This window comes from Amblyomma maculatum, chromosome 8 (assembly GCF_055883805.1).
Source record: "Amblyomma maculatum isolate TAMU_Amacu chromosome 8, ASM5588380v1, whole genome shotgun sequence".
Taxonomy (NCBI): domain Eukaryota; kingdom Metazoa; phylum Arthropoda; class Arachnida; order Ixodida; family Ixodidae; genus Amblyomma; species Amblyomma maculatum.
In genome coordinates this window covers 110083635-110097548 of record NC_139351.1, presented here as the reverse complement: position 1 = coordinate 110097548, position 13914 = coordinate 110083635, and the positions used below count along the sequence as shown (strand labels likewise).

General features: G+C 47.1%; 1 protein-coding gene across 2 annotated transcripts in view; it reads right to left on the bottom strand.

The window, feature by feature from the left end:
* Positions 1-629: 629 nt before the first annotated feature.
* LOC146182178 (G-protein coupled receptor moody-like) overlaps positions 630-13914 on the bottom strand; it is an 85450-nt gene continuing 72165 nt past the window's right edge. For both annotated transcript variants that reach the window (XM_084577198.1, XM_084577197.1), the window contains exons 2-3: positions 6197-6614; positions 630-2720 (exon numbers count right to left, since the gene is read on the bottom strand). In XM_084577198.1, the coding sequence (XP_084433324.1) occupies positions 2381-2720; positions 6197-6614 (758 nt within the window). In that variant the 3' untranslated portion in view covers positions 630-2380. The remainder of the gene's footprint in view (positions 2721-6196; positions 6615-13914) is intronic.

Sequence of the window (13914 nt, the reverse complement as noted above, 5' to 3'; positions counted from 1 at the left end):
AATCCGTTAACTTTCAGCTGCTACCCACGTTGGGCACATCTTGAAGAGACAGCGCATTATTAACTGCCCCTAATCGAAAGCTGGCGAAGCCGAAACGCACATTTCCAGTGGTGGTAGTCGGCAAACCGCCGAAGCTTCCACAGGCACACGCACAATAAACGAAGCATCATGCATGACCGAGTAGCAGCACGGTCTAGCAAATACTGTTAAGCGCTCGCTGCATAACCGGCACATCCAGAGGGAATATTTTGAAAACTTAGTTACTGCAACGTAGCGCTGCCCGTAGCCTGGAATCTAAGTCCACAACAACGCGATGTACAGCGATTACCCTAGACACAGTTATAACACGTCAGTTGCATCAGCTTCGGGCTGTCCAGGAGGCCCGCGCGGTGGCGGAGAGCTTCGGGCTCTCTGTGCCGACGTGGGAGCTGCCCCCTACACCTGGCGCCTTAGCCAAGTGTCCTTCAGGACCGTTACTGTGGGAAATAAAGTTTTACCAAACCAAACCAAGTGTCAGAATTGAGTTTGCCTTATAGCTAAGCGAATATACACGTCGCAAATTACTCACCTCGAAAAACGGCACGCCATCCTTACGCAAGTGCGGCTCCTGACTTCGCCCGCTTGCGAAAATGTTAAAACACTTTCATGGATTTGTACGTTTTAATTTCTTCACTTATCGCAAAACTTAAGCCGCACTTCACAGGGCAGGCCCCGGTGTCGATGAATTCAGCGTGAGGCGGTGGTCTCCGCAAACCCCGACAAAGTTTCCGCAGTCGTGTGAGTCGATGTTTTCACAAAGTCGAACCTTCTGTCGGTTTCATTGTTTTTGTTGTTCGACATAGTCCACAGGCGTACCCCTTCACTCGCACGGCCGTTTAGGCAGTGCACGCGGAAATTCCGACAAACTGCGGTGCTCCGGGCACACGACCACCGAATGCCGTGCCAGCCGCTAGCGTCCATTGCGCATGAAGTGACGTGAATAAATTCCTATACCCCGGCAAGGAGAGTTTTTCTTATAGTGAAACCCTGCAGCACCACAGGCTTACTAGACACAGATATACCCCCATGCAGATAAAACGCTCTCCAAACGACAGGCCAAAGCTGCCAAAGTCTGGCGTAAACTTCAAATTAACACCTATCCAAGTTCCTAACTATGTATTCAAAAGGACTTTAGTCAGACAAATGCGAAAAGTGTGACACTAAAGGCGATCTAAATCGTATGATCTGGAGGTTTCATTGCGTGCTCCAAAATGTTCTTGTGGCACAGTTAAGTACAATATAGGTAAGCCGTTAACGACCTCACAAGCAGAGCTGGATCAATGCGGACCTTCCGCCTTACTCGGAGAAGAGGCAGTCAGCCAAGGAAGGACTAACGTTTTAAAGTTACGAATGATATAAAACGAGGTGCATAATTCATTTTGTGAGCTTGCCTGAACGTGAAGTAAAGCCATTTGAATACAGGCCCTCAGTAACCGTGTGGCAATCGTTAAAACACAGGGAATTTCGCTTGCTCAACACTGCAGTATACACTCAGAGTTCTAGCAGAAACAAGTCTAGACTGATTCTGGCTGGGTGGGACGAGGTTAGATCAATTTTACGTTCAAGGATATAAGTCTAGCAAAACTGCTCTGATTTCGAGCTGTGATTAAGGAAATTTTCGAAAACATAAAAGGAAAATGTTGGAAAAGACTTGGGCTCAACCATTCTTTGGGGCAGAAGAGGTGTGCCATTCTCAGAAATGCAGCCATGCTTTAGGATATCGCACTGACAGCGTGCACGTCGGGGAAGCGATACGTCAGTCGTCAGCTGAATGTGTTGAAGCGCGTGGCTGAATAGAGAGATGACGGACTGAGGCACGTCGTCGCCTCCAGCGGCTGTGCTGTGCACCTTGCGCGTCATCGTGGAGTAAGGAAGTCTGGAAACACCGCAAAGCAGCCAGTTGTTGACCACAATATCATGTGACTTGGCATTTCGGAAGCCATTCGGTTGTAATTACCGCGCACCTGTAAACATAAAGTTAATTGCGGGACGGCGCAAATCACGCTCAATGAGAAGACGTCGGTGGCAGAGAGAAAGCACTCCTCCACAGGGTCTTCAAAAAAGAAATGGAATCAACCGCGCTTCTAGCCACTCGATGGAAACGCACTGTTCTGAATCCTGCAGACTTTCTCCACTGCATCCCACTGGACATTACAACTCCTCTGGATGTTCTGTAGATGTCCAGGACGTCCGTGGGATGTCTGTCGTTTTGTGATGCCCATTGGGACGGTGGAACGTGAAAGTGTAAACACGTGTCTTTGTAATGTTGAGATGGCTCATCGAATGCTGATCAACACCAAACGTTTTTTCGTTTGTGGCGAGACTCAGGGAGGGAAAAACTTCAGCCGTCGTTGGACTGTCCGTTTCCAGCAGCACCGCAGCAGAAGAGGGCCGCGTAGGCCCTGCGGTAGTCGCGGCTCATGGCCACATAGACAAGTGGGTTGAGGCACGGCGCGGCGTAGAACAGTCCGTAGATAACCAGTGGCGGCGTCTGGTTGAGGCCCACGCTGACCAGCAGCGGCAGGTAGCAGATACAGAAGGAGCACAGGATGGCTCCAAGCACTCCCAGCAGCTGACGCTCGCGACCGCGGCCCGCGCAGATCGAATTGGAGCGCTTAGGGTGGTGCATCGGCTCCCGGCTCAGGTCCGGGGCGCTGGTCGAAGGCTGCAGCTCCAAGGATCTGTGGCAGAGACATAATTTGTTATACCTTTACGAGCTCTGAGAGCCGCTATCGGCCGCAGAAAGTCTCGGAGGACTTGACTAAATGAATGCATGCATTCATGCATCCATGAATGAATGATGGACACATAGCGTGGACGTCCTGTGACATCACCCTTTAAACTGAGGAAGAAGTGTACATTCCCTAACCTTGAGGCCAACACGTAATCAGCTGTTCATCATCACATGATACCTTTAACATCTAGACAAGTTGGTAACCGATGGCATATGTACCCCCTATTGCAATCTGCATATATGCCGCAAAATAAAGACGCATAAAGATTTGAAAAACTCTGTATCAGTCTCTCAGCGCTAAATCACCAAGAAAAACTTTACAAACAGTGCTTTCGTGCGGATTGACCGGTTTAAGCAGAGGTAATTCCAGGCTAATCGGCTACAACATGAACGCACTCCAACAGTTATTTATTGCGCCCGTGCACCTGCGCGAGAGCATCGCAGTGCTATTCTTAAAGAATTCGCGTTGCTTGGCACGACCGAAAGAGTATCCAATTTACGCTTAGTCCGACTCAATAACGATAGCAAATATCGGCAAGAAATAAAACAAAATTTAGCGAACAAATACGCTCCGCATATTAAGGTTAGACTCGACGCCGTTAACGGCTCCCATCTGCGGCTCTTTTTACGAGCCTTTGATCGCCTACATGCTCTCTACTACTCGCTTAATCAGTGAATTAATATGCACCTCTGTTATCTACCATATATTCATCAGCATGCATCCGGGAGCTACGACATTGTGTGAAAGAACACTTGGCATAGATATATGAAGCCTCGTTTCAGCAAAACTACGTCCACGTGTCTTTGGACACTGTTCACGTGGCATTATAGTGTTTCTGACTCGAGATCCAAGGATCCAGGGAGTTATAATTTCGTCCTCCGATTTAACAGCGCCTCTGCTAACTCGTCCGCGTCGTAGGGTCTCGTGACGTCACACAACCTGCCGACCAATCAGTGCCAGCCATGTCACCGCCTGCAAAATGCATGTCTGCGGTTTTTTGCTCACAACGCCGACCACACCGACGGCGGATTTTCTGGAGAACGAGGCATTAATAACTTGAGCGCTAATATTGACGACTGCGAAGATGAGGGTTAGGGAGTGCCGAATAGGTGAGGGCGGGGGACGGCCGGGAAATTTAACAAAAAGTGAGAGTGATGGAAGGCGAAATCCGGGCATTTGCCCATCTCTGCTCGCGCGACAATGTCACCACAGATATGGCAGTAGCGGTGTAGCAGAGCATGAGATAAGCGACTGACCCACAGCTGGCGAAGGCCAGCAGATGTGACATTGAAAATGGTCCCTAGCTTGTGAACAGGGCTCTTATCAGATATGATAGACATTTTCATTTCCCCGACCTCTCATTCGTGCACTTGACATGCAAAAGCAACCGCTAACAAATGCACACATTAATCCACTCCTGTGCGATGTCAGTGCATGTTAAAGAACCCCACGTGGTCGAAATTTCCGAAGTCCTCCACTACGGCGTCTCTCATAGCCTGAGTTCCTTTGGGACGTTAAACCCCACAAACCAGACCAAACCAAACCATCATCCTGGTGGTTGAGTAGGTGTGGCGGGCACAAAAGGTGACAGGTTTGTCATAACTGTAATACGTAGCGTATATTGACGAATGCCTCAGTAGTGATATTACGGTGCGAATTGAAGAGCTGCAGGTAGTCGGAGGTGCTCATAATTTGGTATTCAGCATTTGTGGTTCAGCTCTCATATCCCCCACACCACTCAGGAGAACTGGGAGAAGACCCTGCTCAGCAGCTCCGGACTATAAAGGAGTAACGATCTCTGGCTCATCGGGCTCGAGCGGCGGCTTAGACCAATGACGTTCTGGAATAGGGCGACACGGTGCCCGCGAGCATCACCCTCTTTCGTTAGCGAAAAAATGCTTTCCCCACCACTGCTATCGGAGCCTAGCGCACGCGCTATCAGAGACACTGCAGTGGAGGGCTCCTGATTCATTTCGGAAACCTGAGGTTCATTACAGTTCACCTACATCACACAACGCACAGACATTTTAGCATTTCGTTTCCATAGAGATGCGGCCACCACGGCTACATAGGGCACTGTACCACGGCTGGCATCGCCCAGTCGAAAAAAAACCATCGAACCGTCCCAAAAATACGAGAAAAACACTCTGTAGTTTTATTATATATATAACGCTTGACTTTTCTGTAATTTTCCTGTCGTACTTTCCTGTTGTAACAACACAATTGACTTTCTGGTGTTGCCGTAAAAATATGTGCGGCACAAAACTTTAACTGCCGAAAAACAGTGTGCACTTCAGTCTGCTTACGTGCAGAAATGTGAAATGATTGCGAGTCCCGTGCTATAGTTTCGTTATGAGTTCCGCGTTTTGCTGTTTAGTACGTTGCTTAGTTGCTGTTTCTATTAGCCAAATGTTGGTGATCAGAGGACCGAACTTTGGGGATGGCCCACCCAAATTTGCATATCACTACTTAGTTGGCCAAGGTCAAACTATAGACGCCGATTTTGTTTAAATTTGGACTAATTCAAATTTCGGGGGCAGAAGGAGGTCACACTTCGGAGGTGACCAACCTAAGTTTGAAGGTTACCGCTGAACGACCATATTAAAATTAGGTTACACTAATTTTAGATGATTGTCATGAGGTCAAATTTTGTGGGGGCCAGGGGGCCACATTTCAAGGTTCCCCATCCCAATTTTGAGGTTACCACTGAACTGGTCATACCTGAATTATGATCGATTGTGGTCAAATTCTGTCGAGGTAAATTTGGGGGTTCAGGGAGTCAAAATTGGACATCCCAATTATAGCTCTCAACTGAACTGGCCATACTCGATCAAGGTAGACATCTTTTTTTTTTTTTTTTTTTTTTTGTCTATTTCTGACTAGGTCCCGTTTTAGGGTCCCTGTGGCTAAATTTTAAGGCTGGCCAAATTTGGTTGGTTGGTTTGTGGGGTTTAATGTCCCAACGCGACTCAGGCTATGAGAGACGCCGTAGTGGAGGACTCGGAAAATTTAGACCACCTGGGGTTCTTTAACGTGCACTGACATTACACAGCACACGGACGCCAATTCGTTTCGCCTCCATCGAAACGCAGCCGCCGAGGCCGGAATTTGATCCCGCTTTCTTCGGCACAGTAGTCGAGCGCCGTAAACACTGCGCCACCCCGGCGGGGGGCCAAATTTGGAGGTCACCATTGAGTTGGCCATACTAGAATTAGATTGGATACCAAATTTGGCTAAATTACTTGGTCAAGTTTGCATGAACGCGTTCTGATGACACGCTTGGTTCACACACTCTGCCAACACACACTGGTGACGCTACTCATGAACAGGAAGGCTTTCGCTTTGAAACCGGAAAGAAATTTTGTTGTAACAACAGAAAATTCTCTGTAGCTTTTCAACAGCTGGGATAAACGAGTACTGACTGCAGCGTCCCCAGATGCGAGGTGAGCCTCCGGCGTGAGTGACGCAGGGCCAGGAAAAGGCGCGGGTAGCAGGCGGCGAACAGCAGCAGAGGCAGCAGGGCCGAGCCCAGGTAGAGCACGGGCCGGTACACGGAGCCCGGCAGGACGGTGCAACTCTCCAGCGTCTCGTCCCAGCCCAGGCGAGCTCCGGGCGCGGCCAGTGCGGCAGGAAGCAGCAGGACTGCGGGCAGCAGCCAGCAGAATGCGGCTAGCAGCAGACAGCTGCCCGGGCTGAATATGCGCACGTAGGCCAGTGGACGAACCACGCTCGTGTACCGGTTGAGCGTGATGAGCTGGATGTTGGCCAGGGAGCTGCCCACGGCCAAGTGGCGCATCAATGCGGCCGCCACGCACAGTCGGTGGCCGTGGGTCCAGCCTCCTGCGATTATTTGGTTGGCCATCACATTCGGTTAGTAACGCAGCTCGAGGCTCTGACGAAGCCACGCTTGTGTAGAAGTTCATCATCATCATCATCGTCGTCGTCGTCGTCACCATCATCATCATCAGCCTGACTATACCCACTGCAGGGCGAAGGCCTCTCCCATATTTCTCCAATTAACCGCTAGCTGCATCCACTTGACCCCTGCGAACTTCTTAACCTCATCTGCCCACCTAACTTTCTGCCGCCCCCTGCTACGCTTTCCTTCCCTTGGAATCCAGTTTGTCACCCTAAGCGACCATCGGTTATCCTCTCTTCGCACTATATGTCCTGCCCATGCCCATTTCTTCTTTTTGATTTCCACTAGAATATCGGTAACTTGAGTTATTTCTCTGACCCACTCTGCACGCTTCCTATCTCTTAATGTTACCCCTACCATTTTTCGTAACATAGCCCTCTGGGTTGTAGAGGTTAGTATGACGTTTACACGATTCTATGGGTTTACCGATTCCGTCCGTTGCGACGACCTTCAGCTCGGTCTTCAAGGTCAAACTAAGACTTGGTCTGACTCAGAACAAGCTATACGTTCCGGTGTACTATGCTAAGCTGGTACACGACTACGTGACTATCTTACTGCTTTACTAATTAAGCGTCGCAATTTACAAGTTACTTAATAGCCACTAAAATTTCACTTCACATTGCTCTTCAAGTCGTTGGGTAGCTTAGTGCAGTATGATTGCACTGAATTGCAGGTCTTAAGTGTTGACCATTAGTAGTTAACTGTTATTAGAAATTTAAGTTTAAACTGCAAAGGCGCCATATATCGTTGAAAAGGTCTCGCCGACTAACACCCAAAATCAAACGCTAAACGCAAAAAAAAAAAAACGTTAAGTGGAGTTAACGCACATCTAACTCTCTTCAACCACGGTTAAAACGCGACCAGTTTTTACACGACAGAGCGTACAGCTCGTTCAGTCAAAAATACGCCGCCGTCGAAACCCTAAATTGAGAATAAAAAAATGTGTCGGAAAAAAATATACATACGATTACGTATCAAAATTGTGACGTAACCGTTCTTCGTGCAGCGTTTAGGGTGACGTATACTGCTTTCCTATTTAGCACCCATCCTCCAGTCAAGCTGGAGACTTGCTTGCGACAAGGATTCGAACCGTGAAACCTGAGTGACGAATTTTTGTATGCAGATCAAGAAAACGCATTTATTAGACCAATGCGCCTCCGATTGTATGCCATTTACTGTAAAAGCAGGCGCCCATCGAAAAGGGCGACAAATAATGCGGCTCCCTATAACCAAAGCACAAACCGACTAAAGACCTCTAACGTTTTGCTAAACTCTGCTCTAGCCTCTCTCAGTCTATACCGGCGCGCAGAGTGACGGAACCCGCTCGGGGCAAACGCGGGACTCTTCATGTTCGCAGATAAGGATCTATGGTAGGCAGATTGTCAGATGATGTTGCCTCGTATGTGTCCATATATATTCTGCTTGCAACGCTCAAGCTCTAAGATTTGTGGTACCGCCTCCGAATGACGCTAATTAATGCGTAAGCATTGTACGGCTATGTTTGCGGTTTCGTGTCATCACGAGCTTGTCCGCACGATTATGTTCGAACGAATGAGTTTATAAAAAAGAATGGTTTCATCAGATACAGCATAAAAAATCCTGCATGGGAAATCAAGAGGTGCATGTGGGATAATTAGTTAAATAATTAAAGCCAATTAAGTCAATCAGACGTCGAAATAGCTAGGAGAGGTAATGTCGACGTCCAAAGAGGTCACGTGGTACTCGACTTCCGGTGACGTAGGCCTAACTCCCGGTGGCGGGAAATTTGAAACGCTTGAACGTGAACGAGCGGTAAAAGGCGTGATTTGCTGCACGAATTGGTGGGAATGGTTAGAAAATGTGTAAAGAGAGGTAATCAACCAACCGCAGTCTGAAAAATTCGAGAACCCTGCAGAATCTGCAGCACAGAAATACGAAAGCCTGCGCGTTGTAAACACGTTACATTGCGCCCCCCTTGTCAAACACAACGAGCGTTCCGTTGAACGATCAAAGTTCACCGGCAATTAATTTACAGAAAAGGAGAGGCACAGTATCTGTCACTCGCGGAATCCAGCTGACACATCTCGCAGGTTTCTTTAGTGCAGATTCTGCAGTGATCTCGGAAAATTGTTTTGATACTTTCGAAATTGGTTAGGTAGATTAGGTGACTCGCGCATCGCAAGCAGAAATTTGCAAAAGTCATCAATTCTATAGCTCTCATAACAAATATAGAATACGGCTAGCCGCCTTTTTGGCATGTGCGCCCAGCCCTAAGGAAGGGTATATTAGTGTAGGTGGTATAGCTGATGCCATATGGGCCCGATGGTTGCAGGTACAGCCTTTGTCAAAAGTGCAGAGCCCAGAGGGGCTGCTTGTGAACCGTGTAGTGGCGCTGATTTTGCATTAGTCGAGGTCCTTCCCAATGGAGAGGGTAGGACAAAACATCTTCTTAGCATCAAGAGATTCGGAACACTGGAAATGCATTACAACTTACAAGTAGCCCGAAGTGACTCAGAAGCAGACCCTCTGGGCTCTACGTTATTGACAAAGACTGTATACGTCCTTGTCACTTTATCGTCCAGCTGAGAGGCAAAAAGACAGGGAGTTGTTGCTGCTGTTGCCGCTGTTGTTGGCCTCTCAAAACGTGGCACGTATTTTCCCTATGGGGGATTGCCCATGCAAGCTTTAGCGGAGTGCACGAAGAAATCTTTAAGAAATGATGCGCGCTAACTAAACAAACACAGGAAAAGGAGGGTCGATGGGACGCGCAGCATTTCCTAAAGGTAATGCACCAATTACTTAACATAATATAATTTCCATAGGTGATTACAAGAAAAAGGTAAGCACCCAGCGGGAATGTAAAGAAGTGTAAGAATGCAACTATAAAAAAGCAATATTTAGAGCAAAATAACAATTTTGAAGAAAAAGAAAAAGCAGGAAAAGTTTTTGAAAAAATATTTAACAAGTCAATCCTAGAAATTGTCCTAATGCAATTTATTTATTTATTTATTTATTTATTTATTTATTTATTTATTTATTTATTTATTTATTTATTGGATACCTGCATCGGCCCTAGGGCCTTGCAGCAAGGGGGGGGGGGGGGGGGGGCTACAAACGTTAACTATAACTTGAAATATTATTTCAATGCATGATAAAAAGCATCTTTCATCGGTATATACACAGTGCTTGATGACAAGCTGTTCCATTCTCGGACAGTTTCAACAAATAAAAAAAAAAAGGAGTAACGCAAGACGTCACCCCTGCAAGACAATTCCTTGACCTTCAAATCGTGGTTCAGTCGCTTTGATATATAATTTGGTGCCTGGATATATTTTTCGCAGTTGATATGATGCCCGTTTTAGAGTAATAAATGTTATAAAAAAATTTTAATCTGGCATTTCTTCTACGGCATTCTTCGGCAATCCAGCATTTCTTCTGTAGTCACGGGTAATCCCACAAATCGTACCCAATGCAAATTATTTGGCACATCGCAAAGAGCGAAGTACTTGTACTTCCTCTTCTTCTTCCTCCTTCATGCTCCCGTGTTCCGCAAACTTTCGCTGCCGACTGCACCCTTGCAGGTCCCGCGGTCACCGCCCTTCCCCTGCATCACTTAAGAGAATCACTTAGAATCACTTTGCGCACGGATACCGTGGGATCGTTTCTTCTCTTCGACGACGCATCCGGTGTCGTGTAATGAGCTCTCTTTCCGGATGCATATCTGATGAGGACAGCTCTTCGGCTGCCTGCCTTGCCATCGCGCGTGCCCGCGTGGAGAAGGCGAGTACATGCTTGCTAGTGCGGGCACCGAGACACGCCTGCGTACGTACGCAGGTACGTACGAGTATCGCAACACGTGTCTTCGCATTCCGCTGGTCACGGAGGCGTACAATGCATTACATAGCATATGTTCATACATATGGAGACGGCGCTCGTTTGATCCTGCTGAAATGCTCTGAACGATTGCCATAAGGCGGAGATTCCGGAGGACATATGCACCTGGTAACATGTTTCTGAACGCGCCATGTTAGTATGTAACGCGCTGTAACTAGGTCGAACACAATTAAGGCTCCCAGTTTCTCCGAACAAGCCCCCTGCACTCGTATAACAGAACAGGGGGATCAGCAATGTCTCCCTTCCAACACTGAAAAGGTTTGGTTTGTTTTGGTTTATGGGGTTTAACGTCCCAAAGCTACTAAGGCTATGAGAGACGCCGTAGTGGAGGACTCCGGAAATTTCGACCACCTGGGGTTCCGGAATTTGGCCGCGCGATTTTTTAATGCCAATTATTCTAAAAACTTAGTGTCTCCGATGCAAAGGATTACCTTGCCGGAATCACTCCAGCAGCGTATGAAATCTGTTCGATTAAACATTATCCGCAGTGTATTTCCCAATAAACTGGTATCCAATCCGAAGCATTGTCTGCGTCATCCCGACTACATCTCACCGCGTCTTGGTCATGCGTAAAAACGTAAAGAAACCAGCTGTAAAACGAACTTCATAAAGATATCCTTCTTACCCAAAACAATTCGCAAACAGAATAAACTTCCACATGATTGCTACCATTATCACCATTGACCTATTATTTTTTTTCTACTTCGCGGAATGTGCATTGTAATTAAGCACATGTTTTTTCAATGGTTGTCACCATTCGCTTAGTGCAAGCTTTCGTGATCTCGAGGATATTGTATGGGACTGCATTCCTTAGCCTAGATCTCCCGATCGGAAACTGAAAAGTTGGAGACACTAATCAGGAAAGCTATACAAGACGGCGCTGACGCTACCGAACTTCACGCCAACGGCGAAGCTCATGTCTCTAGGAGCACATGCATAATACCCTCAAAGAGATGTGGGAAGCAAAATAGCTCTCACAATACAACAAGCTCGCCCTCACAAAACCAGGTAGAGAACTGCTCAAAAAGGCCCATGTTAAAATGTTATGTTATATACGATCGATCAAAGGAAAGAGGTACGCGATGTGAGGAGACGCATCAACGTGTGACCGATTCCGCGTCACACGTATAGCATCGAAAGGAGAAAAACAAGAGGGGAAGCCCTGCAAAAGAAATAGGACGAGCAACCCAACACACTTTACGTGGACGCAGCAGGATAATGGAGTGATGACCGTTGTAGTCTCAACGCCTTCAGTATCGCTGAAGAACTGCGCCTCGATAAAAACATTCAACCCTACTCAGGGAGAGGAGGCAGCTATTGCATTAGCTGTAGCGTCTAACCCCAACGCCGTTGCGCTCACGGATGCACAGAACGCTTGTCGCAACTCCAAAAACGGTTTGATTCACAGGTTAGGGTTGCCATTGCTGAATAAGCCTTCACCCAGCCAAGCCTCAGTCACCATGGTTCCCCTAATCTGGTACCTAAAGTTTGCGATGTATCGGCATTTGTGTGTAAGCTTCTACGAGCGCAGTCAAGCCCATTGTTGGCTCTGGTACATGCAATGGCCCTTTATAGGCTACGTGACGCTCCCGTGCGCAAAGAGTGAGTAGTCCGGACGTTCGACGGGAGCGTCAGCCATGGATTCTACGAATGCTATTTAAACAGCGGAGCAGTTCTCGCTGCGAGAAGAATCGCCGCTAGCTGCTGTTCACCTGTCCTTTGTAAAAGCGATTACGGGCCCCATGTGCAATCATATGGCTGATGCCGAAGCCTCGACCGGTAGAACTCTCCCGGGTCCTTAAAACGTGATTCTGCTCGTCAAGTTTTCCACGGGAGCCGAAAGCACTCAGCTGACATGCTTATCGCCATACTGGGAATTCTCGTCATTTGATTCTTCTATTCGCGGTTAAATAACCAGCGGCATGGACATAGTGACATGCGGTTAGTAACATGTACAAAGCTATTTGATCTTGTTTCTTTTCTGAGCGATGCTGAAGGAGGTGACGCAAAACAAGGAGTACTATTCCTTATTGTAATCCCCCTAACACAAGTCGAGTCCTACCGGTACTTAGGAGTAACAATCATTAGCAAACTTTCATTGTCCGAGCACATCTTAAACATAGTAGCCGAAATTTCGAAATCGCTCAACTGACTGAGAAGGTTGCTAGCCGTGTCCCCTCCATTTATCCGCAAACTTGCTTACGAAACTTTCATTCGCACTAAACTTGAATATGCCTCACCCATTTGGAATCCATACCAGACATACTTAATTGACGCATTAGAATCGGTACAGGGTCGCGCGGCCCGATTTATTACTTCATGTTACGACCGTAGGAGCAGTGTTTCTGGCATAAAATCATCGCTTGACATACCGTCACTGTCTTCTCGCCGTACAATTGCCAAACTCTGCCTTTTCCACAAGTTATGTTACTGTTTTCCTCATTTGCACTGCACACTCCTACTCCCTCCCAATAGAACATCGTGTCGCCTTTTTAACAGCCTGAGCCTACAGCGTCTACATGGTTCCACCAATGCATTTCATAAATCATTCTTGCCATCCGCCATTGAACAGTGGAATGGTCTACCTGTGGCCATTGTAAAAGAGAGTGACCCAATTAAATTCAAAAACCTGTTGTTATCTTATCTTCTTCCTTACTCGCACTTTTGAGTACCACCTCTGCACGTGTTGTATTTTTTTTAAAATATTGTTGAACCATAGTATGCAAAACAGTGTTCCCATTTTCCTCTTCTTCATATGGCGCGATGGCCTCAATGCATCTATGATTGTTCACTCTTTCGTTTTATGATGCTCTTTTAACAATTATGTTTGCCTTCACTGCTATATTCCAAATGTTCCTTTTGTTTGTGATTTCGTTTTTTTTTTTTTTTGCTCCCCCCTTATGTAATAGGGGTCCTTAAGGGAAAATAAATGATGATGATGATGAAGCAATGCCCTTTGCGACCTCTGGGCCATTGTGACCCGGTGTCGTCTCATCGTGGATTCAAGATTAGGAAATCTTTCTCGAAGTTCATTGAAATGAAACTCATTATTCCCTTGCAGAGCCCTGGTTCGACATCAGATATATGGCACGCGTGCTTCTTTACTCATTTTTCATGCCCGGCTCTTGTTCCACCATCATGATTACATAACAACCGTGGCGGCAGCCAATATTTAGGTAATCAAGGTTCACATAACTGCCAAAGCGCTTTTTCTCTAAAGCTTGAGGCCTCGGAGATCTTTCGCAAGTGTTGGTTCGCACCCCTGGTCGGAAACCAGTGCGTTCAAATAAGAGGGGGGGGGGGGGGGCCTTGCCTTAACCTGGCAATTTCCTCTGTAGCCGTATGTTC